The following is a 19,185-nucleotide window of genomic DNA, read 5'->3' as shown; positions in this document are numbered from 1 at the left end:
ATAATTTTTTAAAATCATTGTTTGGAAAATAAAGAGGCAAGGAGGCACAGTCAAGGAGAATATATAAAGTACATACCTGACTTGTTGTCAGAATATATAAATAACTCTCTGAGTCAATATTATAAATAATTCCTTTTTTAAAAATGGGGAACAGACAGGAGCAGATACTTCATAGAAATATACAGATGACAAATGACTACATGAAAAGATGCTCAACTTCATGGGTTATCACAGGAATGTGCACTAAGGTCAAATGAAATACAACACATTGAACAGGATGGCTGAATTTAAACAAAAAAAACACCAACAACATCAAGTGATGTCAAGGAACAAATGGGACTTTCATACATTGCTTGTGGAAACACAAAATGGCACAGCCACTTCAGAAAACTTTAGCACCTTCTTATAAAGTCAAAGCTACACTTAACTATATATGTAGCCAACAAATCACATTCCCAACTATTTATTTAAAAGAAATGAAAATATGTTTATACAGACTTGTCCTCAAACATTCAGGTAATTTTTATTCAGAAAAACCATAAACTGGAAACAACCTACCTGTCTACCAATTGTTGAATGAATAAACAAACTGATCTTGCTATACAATGAAATATTACTAAGCAATAAACAGAACTGATGCTCATATAACAATGAGAACAAAGCTGAAAAGCACTATACCAAGTCAAAGAGTCTATATACTGTATGGATCCATTTACATGGCATTCTGAAAATAGCAAAACTATAGCAACATAAAGCAGATTAGTGGTTGCTAAGGTCCAGGATGGGGAGAAAAGAACTGACTTCAAAGGAGTATAAGGGGCCTTTCTGGAGTAATGTAAATGGTCTTTATAAAAAATTTTGGTGATACTTAACACAATTGTATATATTTGTCAAAACTCATTGAATTTCATACTAAATATTGGGGAATTTTATCATGTTTAAATTAATCCTTCCTACACCTCCATAGGTTTTCTATATATCTACCAGAACAATTAAAAAAAAAAGACAAACCAAAAAAATTTTTTTTAATTACCTTAAATCCTACTGCCTAGGGATAATACCCATTATTAGCATTTTGATATACATTACCCAGGATATTTTTCAATATAACTTTTGGTTCAATTACAACTTTAACTTTTGCTCAAAACTAAAATACAATCAGATCTTTCACACTGTTCAGAAGCCTCTATTTTTTCACTTCCAAAATATATCACAAATATATTTCTGCTTCAATAAATATACTGTGTACATTAAAAAAGAAAAACAGATCATGCTATGATCCTCCTAGCTGTAAGTGAACACTAGATTCTTACCGCATAATGTCTTTTTGTTGCCATTAAATATTTCAACATTTGCAAAACTTGTTTTTATTAACATATAACTAAATTTAATTGTCAGGTCTTGGATTCTCTAAGGAATGTATTTTCTTGTTTAGCTAAATAAAATTTAAAGAAACCTTTTATAAAAATAGAACAAAATCTTAACTCTTCTGTACAAGACAAAAAATAACTGTTAACATTAAATAAACATTAATGAAAGAACTTTTTGGAAGAGAGAGGATTATTTGTTGATTTGTTACCATCAACTCCTTGTAAATTTGGGGGAAGATGCTGTACTCACACACAAAAAGGGCTACTCTATTTAAACAGTTTTCTTTTTTTTTTTTTTTTTTATTATTATGAAAGAAAAAAGAAACCCCAGGGTCTAAAATGTAATGAGTGATCCTATTAGTTCCACCAGACTAAAATCATACAGTCTACGTATGTGGTCTTTTCAGCCACATCTGTCATGAACCATTTTACATCACAAAATGCAAAATACTGAGCACTGATTTACTAGATGAGACCTGGGAAAGAATTCATCGTTTGATTTCCCCCCTTAAAGAAAAATTTGCTCATAAGAAGATAGGTGACAGTTCTTTGTAGAGCATACTCAGAACTTACACATTTTAGAATCAAACAATAATAATCTGAGCAACAAAGAGAAAACTATAATGAAACAGAAGATGAAATAAAATGAAAAACGAAAGAAATCTCAATCATGACTTTCTTAAAATTCAAATATTTTGCTTGGCTAGAAAACACGCATTAATTATTAAAAATTATAATATGTATAAATGTATAAAAGTGCTCACCACATAGTAGATGCTCAATAAATGGCACCTTATTAATTTTAAGTACTTCATGAAACACATTTTTATTAAGTATTTTATATAGTGATGTGATATTCCTCAAAATTCAAAAGCTTCCAGCTACACTAAAATGGCATTTTTACTTAATATAATATGTATAGTACAGAAGAGTTTTGAATTTATTATTTCTTTAACTTATCTGAAATCTGCATTAATCAGTTCTTGGTAAATTTCTTTACATGGTGTTATTTTACCCCCCAAAAATCCAAAAACTGGACCCATAATTTTTCTTATAGGAAAAGGTTAGTTGTCATCCCGAATTTTCTAATGGCTTAAATTAAGAAATATTAATGGGTGATTAATAAAAAAGCTCATTATATAATTCTGCTCTAGATAAATTATTTATAATGATTCTAAAAATATTGAAAAAAAAACACAACCCCACAGCACACTTGATATATAAACAAACATCCAAATCTTATACACTTGTCAGTCTTTGAATAATGAAGTCTGGGGAAAAATAAATTCACAGACACCCAAGTGAATTGGCAACTGTAAGTGACAGAAGCCCTTCTAAATCCTCTGTTTACACTGGGGATTAGTGGAGTAGATTTTGAGTTGCAAACTGAACAGTCCATGGTCAAGGGAACCTGCTCCCTGTCAGCCCGCAGGGCATAAGGACAAAGCATGGTCCTGGTAGGAAGTGACCCATAAACGTATTCCTACCCAGGATTTATACAAAGCCAGTCTGCCTCACAGAAACTCCATATGACCATTAACTGGCCTGCATGGCCTGCCAGGAGGCCTAATTACAGGTCTACAGAGCCCAATAACAAAAGCAGAAGGGCTTTAGCCTAGGGATGATCTGCTTTATACTGACTTGAGAGAGTCCATATAGAGGACCCCAAAGAAAGAGGTTTAGCTTTAAAATTCTCCCCAGAGATCCAGCATTGTACTTGAGTCTAGAAAGCCCACATGCAACATACTTCAGCTAGGCTTAAACATACCACCCTCTCAAAATTAACATTCAACTACTGTCTGCTTAACATCTGCTCAGACATGGCAAGTTGCTGTGATATTGTTAGACTCTAGCTGATAGCTTTCTTCTTACTAAATATTATTAAGGATAAATAATAGTTATTCAGATATAAATGTGTAACTGATGCTAAACAAGTAACATACTTTTTAAATGCAATTTACTTAACTATTTTCTTTAGGAGTACTACTTTATCTTTTTGAATTAACACCGAGCCAAAAATCATGTTCATTATTGGAAATTGGAAGTTAATTTAACATATCAATTTGATTTCACATAAAAGGTATTAAACTTTAGGTACAATTTCTGAAATTTGCAGAAACCATTCTGATGAAAAAAAGTTTAACCAATGCTCAAGTCAATTAAACTAATTAAAAGTTTTATTCATTTGTTTTTTTAAAAAGCCCTATTCTTAATTCTTGATAACTTCTTCTGTTTATGTATGTTGGTAGGAGGGGAATGTTTTGCTCACTGTCTCTTCCTTGATAATAACCTCATCACTATGGTGATTCCATAAAAAACTATTCCTACTCACTAATGATTATAGAACACTCAGTTACAATGTTAGGTGCTCTTCTAAACACTTTATTACATTATTTAGTTCTCATAAAAATTCTAAAGGTACTTATTATTCTCATTTCATAAATGAAAAAACTGAAGTTCAGCAGGCTTTAACCTCTCTCATGGTTTTATGAGTAAATGATGGAGCTGTGAATGGCACCCAGGCCATCTAACTTGAGAATTTAACCACCATACTATATTGCCTTTGATATCAATTGCTAACATTTACTGAATACTTACTATGTATCAGTATTACTATCTCCAGTTTATAGTTGACGAAACTAAAGGACTACTTACAAAGTTAGTTAGGGAGGCTGAGTATGAATCTAGACTGCCAACATACTATCAAGCAGAAGCCTCCCTACATGGGGAAAAAGGAAGTCTGAAACTACTTATTTTATGAAATGGAAATTAACTTTTCAATCACTTGGTTGATTTTTTTAAGTCTGTCCCACATGAAAGCTTTTCTCATAATAAATCAGCCTATATCTTGGAGCCACAGATCAGTGATCAGAAAACCTATAGAGCAAAATCTCTGTTGGCTTTAAATCAGGGTAGCAGAATGGTTTTCAATGCTCCCCGGAAACAGTTCAACATTATAGTGGCAATCTCCTTTGTTATTCTCAGAATCACAAATATTTACAGTTAGAATGGAGTTTAGAAAAGTACTGAGACTTCCAAGATCCGCATGGCTATGAAGAGAAAGGGTAAGGAATAGGTTTCCAGGTACTTAATGGGTAACTAAGAGAATAAAATCTAAATTTAACATGCAGCAGAAGAACTGGGATGGAATAAGGCACTGCTAGCTTATTCCTAAGCTTAGCTCCTTGCCTGGGCACAGCGTGCATCTGTGTTTCACAATACTTAACCAGCTTCTATCTCAGCAAGTGAGGCTGAAGAACAAAACATTATTGATCATAAAATGTTACCAGGATTTTTCAAAATTATCAGAAATTGTGCTATTACGAACACTCTAGTAGTTATGGGAAAAAACCTTTTTTTTCTGGCTCAAACTTTGATAAATATTTACTATCAATTAGAAAAAGCTCATTTCAGAATCAAATGCTTGCTTGAGAATAGAAATTATTTTAATGTAAGGTAACTAGAGCACCATACCTAACAAAACAAAGTACGTATTTGGTAATATTTTCTTTATTTCTTTCTGCCCAACATAACTCAGGGATTTAAACTATGGAGAGAAATAACTCAAGAGTCAGAAATAACTGGATTTGAGTCCTGGTTCTGTCACTTACTAGCTATGTGGTCTTTTACAAACCATTTATGCTTTCAGGATATTTGTAAAATGGAGTTAATTAGCTCTCCATGCTGTGATGTGAGTCAAATGATAAAACATTTATGAAAGTATTTTTAAAACTATAAAGCAAAACAAAAAGGATTGTAGACATTATTTAGAAAATAAAATATTACACAGAAACTTTATGATAAAGATTATTTACCATTCACGCACTAATAGAAATTTCTATTTTTTCTTATAACACTAAAGACAGAATTTTAAAGGTTGCATGTGTTAATGATTCTGTTAAAAGTAAAATAAAAAAAATTTTAGAGAAAATTGTATCTTAAAACCATGTTATAACAAGTGTCATCTGATGAAAAATATTTACATTTTATTTTATTTATTTCTTTTAAAAGATTTATTTATTTGACAGAGAGAGAGATCACAAGTAGGCAGAGAGGCAGGTGGGGGTCGGGCAGGAAGCAGGCTCCCCGCTGAGCAGAGAGCCCCATGTGGGGCTCGATCCCAGGACCCTAAGACCACGACCTGGGCCGAAAGCAGAGGCTTAACCCACTGAGCCACCTGGGTGCCCCGAAAAATATTTACATTTTGGAAAAATCTCTACTCTAAATTCTTCTTCAGACCTATGCATACAGATGGCATAAGATGATACTGTGTTTTTGCAGAAAACCCCAATGTGTGGACTGCTGGTAACATATCAAACCACAGTGAAAGCAAAGTGATGGAGGCAAGTCTTTTAAGTACACTTACTATTTTCCTTCTTCCTCCTGTGTGACTGACATTCATGTTCCATTATCTTTTCTGTCATGCACTATCTTTTTTTTTATTTTTTTATTTTTTTATTTTTTTTTAAAGATTTATTTATTTATTTATTTGTCAGAGAGAGAGAGAGAGGAGCGAGAGTGAGCACAAGCAGACAGAGTGGCAGGCAGAGGGAGAAGCAGGCTCCCTGCCGAGCAAGGAGCCCGATGTGGGACTCGATCCCAGGACGCTGGGATCATGACCTGAGCCGAAGGCAGCTGCTTAACCAACTGAGCCACCCAGGCGTCCCACTGAGCCACCCAGGCGTCCCTGTCATGCACTATCTTAAAGTTTAAAATTAAAAAGTCAGATTATTGACCAATATCTTCTATGTTAGAAGCCAGAGAATTTTTTTGTGTCTTTTAAGTGAAACAGTGGTTCAAATGACCATACCATCATTTAAAAGGTTTAGTTATCAGTTATGTCCAGATTGTTTCTTCACAATGCCTTGTTCACCAAAGATTAATAGCTGGATTCATAGCTGGCATAGTACCACTCTCTACAGATGCTGCTAAAACTCCTGGGAAAGACTTAGAAGTTTTAGCTCTGGTTCCTGACCATCATGTTTATCATTTCACTGGGAAAATAAGTTCAACACTCATTAAATAATTAAATATTAGTATCAGCTTTATGTTAGTAAATATCAGTAGACATGGTATACACAGACAAGGACAAAAAGAATTCAAAAAAGAAGAGAAAGATTATGTGCTGACACGGTCACAAAAGTATGTGGAAATCTTATTTGAGATACGTTTTAAAGTGTTGAGGTGGGAAGAGGAGGGAGGAAGTAATTTCTACAAGAGAAAAAATCGTAAGCAAAGATTCATAGGTAGAAAAGAACAAGTAACTCCAAGAATAATAAGTTTAGAAATGAATTCTAATAAATATAGAAAAGTCTGTGGGTCCACTGTACAGAACCCTGGAAACTTAAGCACAGAAACGTAAAATTAATTTTGTAAGAAATTGAGGGCCAATGACTAATTTTGAGCCAATGTAGTACCATGACCAAATGGTGGCTGAGAAAGAACCATCTATCAGTGGTAATCACAAAAAGCAATGTGGAAATAAGCATTTTCTGGTGGCTACCATTTGCCACGCTCTGGGCTAGACATTTCACATATTATACTTATCTTCACAAAAATCCTATGAGGTAGTTATAATCTTGCCCCTTTACAAACGAGTAAATTATGGTACAGAGAAGTTCCCAAAGCTAAATACTTTCAAAGAGGTAATTTAAATGTGTGATGTGGTTTAGCTGACACAATAGGGGACTATAGTCATATATTGCTGATGAAATGTAATATCGCGCAGACACTAGAAAAGTGTGGTGGTTTCTCAAAAAGTTAAACACAGAATTACCAAATGACCCCAAAATTGTTCTTCTAGGTATATACCACCCAAAATTATAAAATGGGTACCCAAACAAGTACATATATATGCATGTTGATAGCAACACTATTTGCAACAGTCAGAAGGTAGAAGTAATGCAAATTTCCATCAATAAATGAATGGATAAATAAATGGTGTACATACAGATAATGGAATACTATTCGGCACAAAAAGAAATAAAATACTGACACATGCTACGGTGTGGCTGTACCACCAAAACATTATGCAAAAAAGCCAGACACACAAGATCACACATTGTATGATTCCTTTTATATATATCCAGAATAGATAAATTCACAGAAACTCCAGAGCAGATTGGTGGTTGCAGGGGGTCCAGGGAGTGGAGAGAAACTGCTTCGTAGATAAGAGGTTTTACTTTGGAGTAATGGAAATGTTTGGAAAGTAGAGAGAGGTGGTAGTTATATAGCACTCTAAATCTATTTAATGCCACTGATTTGTTCACTTTAAACTATCACGATTAATCTTATATTATGTGAATTTCATCTCAACAGATTACTTTTTTAAAAAATAGAGAACTATAGTAAACAAGAAAATATACACATTTGTCATATTCCATTTTTTAAAAAATACCTCTGTTTTGGTTAACCAATAAACACCAAGGTCACAAAGAGTAAGCAGTGTAAGTAGGCTTAGAACCCTTCCACTTTTCACTACCATCTCCAGAGAAGAGAACTGATTTTAGGGACTAATTAGGAAGTTATGGATTAACCTATGGGTGAAATGTTTGGCATCTAGACTAAGGAGATGGCAGTGGGAAAGATACTAAAAGGATAAATATAAAAAATACTTAAAAATAAGATCATTTATTCTAGTTGAATCACTGCCTCTTAAGAAGTCAAAGATAAAAAATTTCAAAGTTTTTTTGCATGATAATAAATGGGAGAATGGTAAAAGCATTTTTAAAATGGAAAGAAAAAGAAAGCATGGCACAAACAGTTAATAGGATTTACTCAATATCATAGGATAAACCATTACCTGAGGTTACAACTTAAAGATTCAGTCTTAAAAAAACAAAAAACAAAAAACCATAAAGATTCAGTCTTACAAATTTATATGATTCTTCAACCTTTTGTGTCCTGTTGCCATTTGCAAACAACAGGAAAGCAATTCTAGATACAGCCTTAATTTCACATCACCTTTGAATTAAAAGTTAAACAAGAGACATGAAATTTGGTTTCAACTGTAATTTGGTAATGAACATGAAAAAAAATTCTATCTAAATCTGAAGATTTAGCATAACAAAGTATAAATATGTAAGTTTAATGTATAAAAAATATGATCAGAACAAATAAAGTAAAACCTATGACTTCAAGTTTATGTTTGGCATAATATGCATGATACCCTATAATTACATTTTGCTTAATGTTATTTCACTCATACACATGTTTTTCGAAATCATACCACCAATAATTGTTGCCAAATGTTCTAAATATATTTTAATTCCAAACCAATAACATGACTAACAGTCACTCATAAATCAATAACAATACAATGGTTACATATAAAACTTTCTTTGGGATCTGAAGTTAGAATAAAGGACTAAGGAGCTTCAGGATTTCTTTATACAGAAACCCTATCTACCAGATTATAATAACTATAAAGCTGAAAGAAATCCTGTCTCAAGAACCTAACATACAGCCTTAAGCCTTTCCTTGTACTCAATTTTAAGGCCCCAAAGTCAGGATGTTTTCTCTGAGAATCCAAGTAAACTTTCTCCAATGTGACAAAATGGGTGCTACCAGATCTTCCTATCCAGGTACCTCAATGTTCATAGAAGTAGGCTAGACTTTAACAGCCTAAGCTCAAGTTCATCATGTTCCCCCTTCTTTTATTCATTTGTTTTTAATAATACCATGAACCCCTTGTATTCTTCACTGAAAGACATCTAGAACTTTGATAAATTCTGTATTTGTTTTTATGCTATTCCCCTATCCACCCACCTACTTCTCTCCAAGTCCACACGTTCTCATTAAAAGCAGTACTGGATGTTTTCCAAAGGGGTGTAATATGTTATGTCATATTATAAGGCAATATATTCATGGAATTGGCAACAAAAAGCAAAGTCTTGGTAAAAATCTTCATCAGTGGAAATGGAAAGTAGTGCAGTCCTTTTGCAAAACAATTTAGCAAAAAATGCATAAAAAGTCACTCTAAATATTAATACCCTTTAACTTCATAAACTCATTTCCAATCAATTCCAAGAAATTCCAAGAAATCAATTCCAAGAAAATAATCTAAAATATAGAAAACATAATTTGTAATAGGATATATATCACAGTGTTACTGATAAGAGGGAAATGCTAGGGACAACATGTTAAATAAAGATGAAAATTATTAAGTAAATAATGCTACATGTAGCTAAGGTCTGTCCTTTGCTTATCCAGCTAATATAAGTTTTTTAATTTGTAAATTGTCGTAATATTTTGAATGTGTCTCAAATTCACAGAACCTAGCTCTTTATCCATAACAGAATTTAGAAAGTTAAATTAAAATATGAGGAATAACAGCTGGGACCAATATAAACAACTTATACACTATGCAGTTTGGAGTATCAGATCTGTTTTATAATATGCTTCAAAATCATATTAAAAGATAAAGATAACTGTATAAAACCATGAAATGAAATTCTTTATAGTTATATTAATGGAAACAAATATTTTCTGGATCAAGCACCATAAAAATTTTCTGTAAAGCAAGAGTTTGTCCATACTCAAATTATCTACTGGAAATTACTTTTCAAAGCAAAATGCTACTAAAGAATTAATGTACATCATATGCATGATAATCATATTAAATTACAGTATATTTGAGTTAAAGTATGAAAAACCTGATAGCAAGCAGAACTATAATATTATATAGAAATTATAATTTCTACATAATTAAAGATAAAATGAGTAATATTAATACATAAAATGGACTGTTAAAGTAATATGGACTGATATAGAGACTCACAGTCAAAACATTTATCAATATTTATCCCTTTATTATAAGTTACTTCTGTTAGTGGTTTATGAAGCTAGTATATCATGTACACTGGTGCTCCCAATCTTTAAATTGTGGACACTCTGTGTAGAAGCTAAACCAAGAAATCCTTGAATCAATATGCACATATGCATTTTCTCAATCAATGAACACTAAAAATACAACTAGTAACATCTGGTAGTCTGAAACTATTTTTGATGTTAAAATAGAATTCTCACTTTCCAACTGGAAATTATGAACTCTTTACAGATCTTTAAAAAGTAAATAATTTTAAGAAATATGTACTACTTTGGTGTTATTATTCTAACCCTACCTCATGCTTAACCTTGATAATTTATTTAAATAAGTTATATACATTTCAAAAGCACAATAGAATTCAAAGTAAAATATCAGTACTTAGAAAAGATAACATTGATCTTGTACATTTTTTGAAAAGGTGAAATATTTAATGTCTACATAAATCTGGGCATTATATGTAAAATCAAAGTCACTGCATTACTGTATCATTGAAAAATTAAACATACAGTATTTTCAGGTTAGGTGGTATCCAGAACAGTCTAAGAGTTAGTCCAATGCAATTGGAAAAACTATTATATTACATTTACCTTGTTTTCTTTAGAACAATGAAAACATGATTTAAACTCACACTTTATACAAAAGTTAAATCAAAACAGAACATAGTCTTAAATGTAAAAGCATAAAACTTTTAAAAGAACACACAGGAGGAGATTTTCATGATGTGATGTGGGTTTAGGTAAAGAATTCTTAAACATGCCACCAAAAGCACAGTTCACAAAAGACAAAAATCAATAAACTGGACTTTATCAAAATTGAAATTAAAATTGAAGCCAATTTTATAAATAAAAAGTTAAAGAATGACCTTCTAGCATTATACTGTAGCAATAAGTATTTCCTATAAAATATGGCCATATATATAACCTAAATTTCATAAATTTGTGAAGATATATGAAAATAGGTGTTTTTTCTTTGACCCACCTGTAAGCATGTTAAGATTTATTTAGTACTTTTTCATTTAAATAAATTAGGCAAACTTACCAGCAGCTTCAAGAACCAGCTGCAGTCTGGCTTTGGCTTGTTCAGCTGGGGGCTAAAATTCAACCATAAAAGACATTTACAGGTCATTTTAATATATAGAGCTTTAAATTAATGTATTATTATGCAAATATCAGAAAATTCAGAAGACTTTATCATATCACTATTAATATCCATCCACATCTTGACAAAATTCCACACAACAGCTCTACCAATCTACTGAGTCTCTCACCATAGTAATCAAATCACACTTCTCATTATATGATGCAAGAATGAATTTCTTTCATTTTTTTACTGGAAGAGGTTTTGTTTACTATCCAACATCAATCAGCAATAGTGTAAATCAGCACCTAAATAGCACCAATCAGCGATAGCCTAAAAACTGCAATGTAATAATGAGGCAAAACCCACACTGCTAATATATTTAACAATATATTATCAAGTTCTGTTATATTTTTGTCTATGGAAAGGTGTAAAGTGACCTATTAGAATTTAAGTAGCAATTTGACCTCTAATACTTCAGGCAAGTTGTATCCTAAAATCAAATATTTTCTGCTTTCCTAACTATTTGAAAGATCTATTTTAAAATAGATCCAAGCCATAAGCCACAACATGGGTTGTGTCAAAGTTACGGATTTTTATGAAAGACTCGTTAAAAACTCTTTTTAAGGGGCGCCTGGGTGGCTCAGTGGGTTAAAGCTGCTGCCTTCAGCTCAGGTCATGATCCCAGGGTCCTGGGATCGAGCCCTCCATCGGGCTCTCTGCTCAGCAGGGAGCCTGCTTCCTCCCTTCTCTCTGCCTACTTGTGATCTGTCTGTCAAATAAATAAATAAAATCTTTAAAAAAAACAAAAACAAAAAAAAAACCCTCTTTTTAACACTTAAGTTTGCACTTCACTATACGTTTATAAAGATGTCAGCAAGTGACTAAATAACCTCATGTTTAAATATGATACCATCATTTAAGATTTAACATTTTGTAAGATATATTGTAATATTTCTCAGTGAAAAAATGGTTTGAATGAAAGAATTAAATACAATATAGAAAGAAGATGTACAAGGTTTAAGAATTTGAGTGGTGCTTTTGAAAAAACTGTAAGAAACAGGATGGAAGAGTAGCAGTTAAGACAAGAAGAAAGACAGGGAGAGTCTTTCATATCCTAGAACAAGGGTTAAAAAACTATGGCTCTAGACCGGTGACCTGGTTTTGTAAATAAGTTTTACTGGAACAGCCATGCCCCTCTGTTTGTATAGTGTCTATGGGTGCTTTTGTGCTCAGTCCAACAACAACATAATCAATTTTTTTGTGGCAGGAAACTTCTGGCCAGCAAAGCCTAAACTATTTACTATTTGGACCTTTAGGGAAACATTTGCAAATCTTCCCATAGAAGACAGAGAGACTCAGAACAATTTGAAACAGTGGTGAAGGAGAGGAGATCTGCACTATTTTAGCGATTCACTTGATGATGAACTGAAAGGAATGTGACTAGCTCAGGGAGAAAGCAATGAGAGACGATGAGGGCCTGAGGTGGAGCAGTGGTGGTAAGGCTGGACAGGAAGAACTAGATTTGAGAAATAATTACTTGGTCACATGAAAGGACTGGCTGGATAGGACCAAACGAGGAGCTGACAAACTTAAAAACAGTACTTTATGTTATGTGTGTAGAGAAAATGCTACACAAGTGAGCTTTATAAAGTTACCAAGTACTGAAAATATGTAACCTCAAGTTAGGATATCACAGCAAACTATCAATAGAAGACTATGACATCTCCTGAATACAAGTTCTCTAAGAGTTAGAAACTCAACTGCCTAGGGGGCCAAGCAGTTAATATAAACATTTATGATGACAAAAGGCAAATGACATTTGGCCTCAGTATCAGGGAGCACAGTGAGGGTGCAGAACAGTGCAGCACGTGGCCTACTCAAGGCAGAAGCTGAGACTCAGCACCAACTCACTGTTGTCATACAGAAATGCAAACTCAGGGTTAAAACATTCCTTGATTTTTCATGAGACTTTAAGTTTCCGTAAAGACCCTACTGTGTGGGACAAAGGGTACCTCTAAGAGCCAGGTTCAATCCCAAAACAGACAATTTGTGACCTCTGCCATCTACTTAAAACACACAGTAAAAACGTGATACTTTGTGCAATATAACATAAGTAGAATGGCATGAAGGAAATGATATTCTAACTAGCAGGTCTCAACCAAGCTAAGAATTACGAAGCATACATTTCAGAGTGTCCTAGGAAGTCCTTAGATAGAAAAATGTTAGACACTTTACTGGTTAAGATATTTCATGGGAAAGTTTCATGCATTTCATTAGGAAAATTATTTTAACAATTCAGAAATATTTCAGACATAGAAAAATATGCAGGATGATGAGTACCCACATCCCCCCCCCCATCAAAAACAATATTGCTAAAGTCTCCAACCCTACAAAATCCCCCTCCGTGGCAGCTCCCACCACTCTCTATTTATAACCACTTTCTTGAAAATATGGTAATTCCCATTCCTAAAGAAAGATGATTGATGTTTCTGATAAAAATGCCTGTTAAGACATATTTATATTTTCATTAATTTCTCTAACAATCTATAATATAGGATTCATATTCAAAGATAAAGAAAACCAGAGCAGTTTAGTAACTTGCCTCTACTAGTAAATGGCAGACTGAAATTAAAGACCTTCTGACTCCAAATTTCAGGATCCTTCTAACTAAATCACTAGGACAGTCATGAAGTCAAAGCAATTAATCCCATTGATATAAAAGCATAAAGATGAGTTTTTAATTCTGTTCAAAAGAAAAATCTGTCTAAAATAATACATTTGTGCTAGTAGGTGAAATATGATGACATTCTAAATACATTTGCTTATACAAATATAACCTGCTAAATTTTAGCAGTACAGGGAGAACTTCAACTATGAGGAAAAATACATTGTTGGACTTGCCAGACTTTTAAAATTTGTATTTTATAAATATTTTTACTCTTATAAATATTTAAGTCATTTTTCAAGCATTTTTCTTGGATAGGGTATCAAATGTAAATGTTCTCTCACTTTTTATTCATTTGCAAATATCTTTCTTTTACCGTTAGTAGTGAATAAGTTGAATGGATATGGAATTGCAATCTCTATCAGTCACCTGCCTCTCAAATTCTTTCCAAGGGCTCTGCTATACTGATTCAACCTTGAGTTTGTCCCAGAAGAAGGAAAGAATCACAACGGGTCTCATGGCTGAGAACCTCTAGGAGTTGCTTGGGTCCGAAGTAGATGAGTTAGAGTTGGGAGCAGGAAAGAGGCAGTCTGATTTCTGTTGCCATCATTCCTTTTGCTATCTATAGTTACTTTTTAAAGAAAAGATTAAGGAGAACGAAGAAACAGAATATAGAGCTAAAAGAACAATTTATACTAATCCATTTTTAGTTAGGTATCACCATACTAACTGGCTTAGAATGAAAATACCTTTAAGGGCTCGAGTGCCAAAATTTCTAAATTTTAATGTGTATTACACTTCAGGGATTAGTATGAATTCCATCTAAAATTGGTAAATGGGGGGCGCCTGGGTGGCTCAGTGGGTTAAAGCCTCTGTCTTCGGCTCGGGTCATGATCTCAGGGTCCTGGGATCGAGTCCCGCATCGGGCTCTCTGCTCAGCGGGAAGCCTGCTTCTCCCTCTCTGTCTGCCTGCCCCTCTGCCTACTTGTGATCTCTCTCTGTCAAATAAATAAGTAAAATCTTTAAAAAAAAAAATAAAATAAAATAGGTAAATTGTACTAATGTTATTCAGAACTAGAAACTTAACCTTATTCAATAAATAAGAATGTAATACCAAATAGAAAGGCATGTAATTCAATTTCTTAATATAAGAACTGTAAAATGAGGACATAATTAAGAATACAATGTCACAATTATAGTGTACGAAGCAAACTTATGGATAAAAAATTATATTCCATTAAGAAATAATATTCCTTACACCAAAATTAGGAGAGCATAATTAAACAAATATCACCGAAACTGAATTATAGAGACTATAATTGTTCTTCCCCCCCAAAATTTAACATTAATATGAACAGAACAGTAAGAAAAGTATGAACTTATACTTAAGTCTTTAAAGGTCATATCAAAGTTAAAACATTATTACATTATATGGTATGATATCCAAAAAAATAAATTAGTAGATAATGTACCATAATTTTAACTCACTTAAAGAAAATTATACTTCTGCTAAAAATTCTTATCATATAGGGCTTAAAATTTCTAAATTGATAGTGGTCTTTTGGCTAGGGGGAAAGGGACTGGTAGTCTGTCTATTGCCATGGATTCTCCAGAGCCGCTCTGCTCCCTTCCCTCTCCTTGGTAGCCAGTATACTCCCTTAACTTCATTTGTAAGCCCTCATGTTATGGAAGAGTATCTACTTTCTTAAGAAGAAACAAGTGTTCCTAAGATGAAACTAAAAGATAAGTCCTTCTATGGCTTAGGGAGGTGACGATCTTCAATGTCTAGACTTGTTCCCTTAACTTCGGATTTACTCTTATTTAGTCCAATCCCCTGAGTTCTTTATAAAAAGACAGCATGTCTAGAATCTTGAAAGAGTGCCAAAGCTAACATTCAAAACCAGTACAATCCTTGGAGCCACAACTGTATATATGAAAAACAAGAAGCAGAGAAGCAAGCCTATCTTTATATAAACCAGTTTACACACTAAACTATTTAAACTCTTTGTTTGCTCTTCTTCTTTCCATCCATGTTCAGCCAGTTCCCTGAAGCCCTGGCCACCACTGTGGAAATCCTGAGAGTTGATAAGACAATAGCTGTCCCAGCTGCCAATAACACTTTTGGGGGTTATAGGGAAATAGAAAGTCTGAAAAAAAGACTGTGGCTTTGCTAAAAGAGCACTACAGCTTGGAAAATAAATTAGCAGCATTCTACAAAATCAAAATTAAGATTGGATTTAAGCAGTTTTCAGCTATCTTTCTCAATTTCAAATAATTATATGCTCTTTTTATACAAAAAAAGGTATACAGAGAGGGTTCTGGAAAGATGGTAAATATATGTTTAATTTTATAAGAAATTACCAAACTGTTTCCAAAGTAGTTTTATATTCCCACAAGCAGTGTATAGGAGTTTCAGTTGCTCCACATCCTAGTCATGACTTAGTATAATCAGCCTTTTTAATTTCCAAAATTCTAAAGTGGTTTTAAGCTCTTTGTGGTTTTAATCAATGTTTCCCTAATGATTAATAGTGGTGATCACCTTTTCATGTGCTCCTTATCCATAATTTTCCTTGGAAAAACAGATGTTCAAATTTTTTGCTAAATTTCTATTGGATTGTTTTCTTTTATTAGTTTAATTAATTAATTTTCTCCAAGACCTCATTAAAAATCAAGTTAGTTGACATATAGTGCAGTTAGTTTCAGGAGTAGAATCTAGCGATTCATCACTTACAGTTAATACCCACTGGTCATCAAGACAAGTGCCTTCCTTAATGACTATCACCCAGTTAGCCCATCTCACCTCCCCTCCAGCAGTCCTCAGTTTGTTCTCTAGAGTTAAGTCTTTAATGGTTTGCCTCTCTGTTTTTTTTTTTTAATTTTTTTATTTTAATAAACATATAATGTATTTTTATCCCCAGGGGTACAGGTCTGTGAATCGTCTGGTTTACACATTTCACAGCACTCATCATAGCACATACCCTCCCCAATGTCCATTTCCCCACCACCCTCTCCCATCCCCCTTCCCCCCCGCAACCCTCAGTCTGTTTCTTGAGATTGAGTCTTTTATGGTTTGTCTCCCTCCCAATCCCATCTTTTCATTTTTTCTTTTCCTACCTCCCCCCAAACCCCCCCACCTTGCATCTCCACTTCCTCATATCAAAGAGATCATATGATAGTTATATTTCTCCGATTGACTTATTTCGCTAAGCATGATACCCTCTAGTTCCATCCACGTCGTCGCAAATGGCAAGATTTCATGTCTTTTGATGGCTGCATAGTATTCCATTGTGTATATATACCACATCTTCTTTATCCATTCATCTGTTGATGGACATCTAGGCGCTTTCCACAGTTTGGCTATTGTGGACATTGCTGCTATAAACATTCGGGTGCACGTGCCCCTTCGGAGCACCACGTTTGTATCTTTAGGATATATACCCAGGAGTGCAATTGCTGGGTCGTAGGGTAGCTCTATTTTCAGTTTTTTGAGGAACCTCCACACTGTTTTCCAGAGTGGTTGCACCAGCTTGCATTCCCACCAACAGTGTAGGAGGGTTCCCCTCTCTCCGCATCCTCGCCAGCATCTGTCATTTCTTGACTTGTTAATTTTAGCCATTCTGACTGGTGTGAGGTGGTATCTCATTGTGGTTTTGATTTGTATTTCCCTGATGCCGAGTGATGTGGAGCATTTTTTCATGTGTCTGTTGGCCATCTGGATGTCTTCCTTGCAGAAATGTCTGTTCATGTCCTCTGCCCATTTCTTGACTGGATTATTTGTTCTTTGGGTATTGAGTTTGATAAGCTCTTTATAGATTTTGGATACGAGCCCTTTATCTGATATGTCGTTTGCAAATATCTTCTCCCATTCTGTCAGTTGTCTTTTGGTTTTGTTAACTGTTTCCTTTGCTGTGCAAAAGCTTTTGATCTTGATGAAATCCCAATAGTTCATTTTTGCCCTTGCTTCTGTTGCCTTTGGCGATGTTCCTAGGAAGAAGTTGCTGCGGTGGAGGTCAAAGAGGTTGCTGCCTGCATTCTCCTCAAGGATTTTGATAGATTCCTTTCGCACATTGAGGTCCTTCATCCACTTTGAGTCTATTTTCGTGTGTGGTGTAAGGAAATAGTCCAATTTCATTTTTCTGCATGTGGCTGTCCAATTTTCCCAGCACCATTTGTTGAAGAGGCTGTCTTTTTTCCATTGGATATTCTTTCCTGCTTTGTCGAAGATTAGTTGACCATAGAGTTGAGGGTCTATTTCTGGGCTCTCTATTCTGTTCCATTGGTCTATATGTCTGTTTTTGTGCCAGTACCATACTGTCTTGATGATGACAGCTTTGTAATAGAGCTTGAAGTCTGGAATTGTGATACCACCGACTTTGGCTTTCTTTTTCAATATTCCTTTGGATATTCGAGGTCTTTTCTGGTTCCATATAAATTTTAGGATTATTTGTTCTATTTCTTTAAAAAAAATGGATGGGATTTTGATAGGGATTGCATTAAATATGTAGATTGCTTTAGGTAAAATAGACATTTTCACAATATTTGTTCTTCCAATCCATGAGCATGGAATATTTTTCCATTTCTTTGTGTCTTCCTCAATTTCTTTCATGAGTACTTTATAGTTTTCTGAGTATAGATTCTTTACCTCTTTGGTTAGATTTATTCCTAGGTATCTTATGGTTTTGGGTACGATGGTAAATGGGACTGACTCCTCAATTTCTCTTTCTTCTGTCTTGTTGTTAGTGTAAAGAAATGCGACTGATTTCTGTGCATTGACTTTATATCCTGACACTTTACTGAATTCCTGTATAAGTTCTAGCAGTTTTGGAGTGGAGCCTTTTGGGTTTTCCACATATAGTATCATATCATATATCTGCAAAGAGTGATAGTTTGACTTCTTCTTTGCCAATTTGGATGCCTTTAATTTCTTTATGTTGTCTGATTGCTGAGGCTAGGACTTCTAGTACTATGTTGAACAGCAGTGGTGATAACGGACATCCCTGCCGTGTTCCTGACCTTAGCGGAAAAGCTTTCAGTTTTTCTCCATTGAGAATGATATTTGCGGTGGGTTTTTCATAGATGGCTTTGATAATATTGAGGTATGTGCCTTCTATCCCTACACTTTGAAGAGTTTTAATCAGGAAGGGATGCTGCACTTTGTCAAACGCTTTTTCAGCATCTATTGAGAGTATCATATGGTTCTTACTCTTTCTTTTATTAATGTATTGTATCACATTGATGGATTT

At 34.0% G+C, this 19,185-nt stretch overlaps 1 protein-coding gene across 2 annotated transcripts in view; it reads right to left on the bottom strand.

Annotated features, from left to right (window-relative positions):
- The window catches only part of RSRC1 (arginine and serine rich coiled-coil 1), a 449,299-nt gene that overhangs the window by 170,043 nt on the left and 260,071 nt on the right, over window positions 1-19,185 (bottom strand). For both annotated transcript variants that reach the window (XM_080796319.1, XM_080796320.1), the window contains exon 6: window positions 11,236-11,287. In XM_080796319.1, the coding sequence (XP_080652445.1) occupies window positions 11,236-11,287 (52 nt within the window). The remainder of the gene's footprint in view (window positions 1-11,235; window positions 11,288-19,185) is intronic.

This window comes from Martes martes (assembly GCF_963455335.1).
Source record: "Martes martes genome assembly, chromosome: 1".
Classification (NCBI taxonomy): domain Eukaryota; kingdom Metazoa; phylum Chordata; class Mammalia; order Carnivora; family Mustelidae; genus Martes; species Martes martes.
Note: the sequence above shows the minus strand (reverse complement) of the source record. Positions and strands in the feature narration are given on the sequence as shown.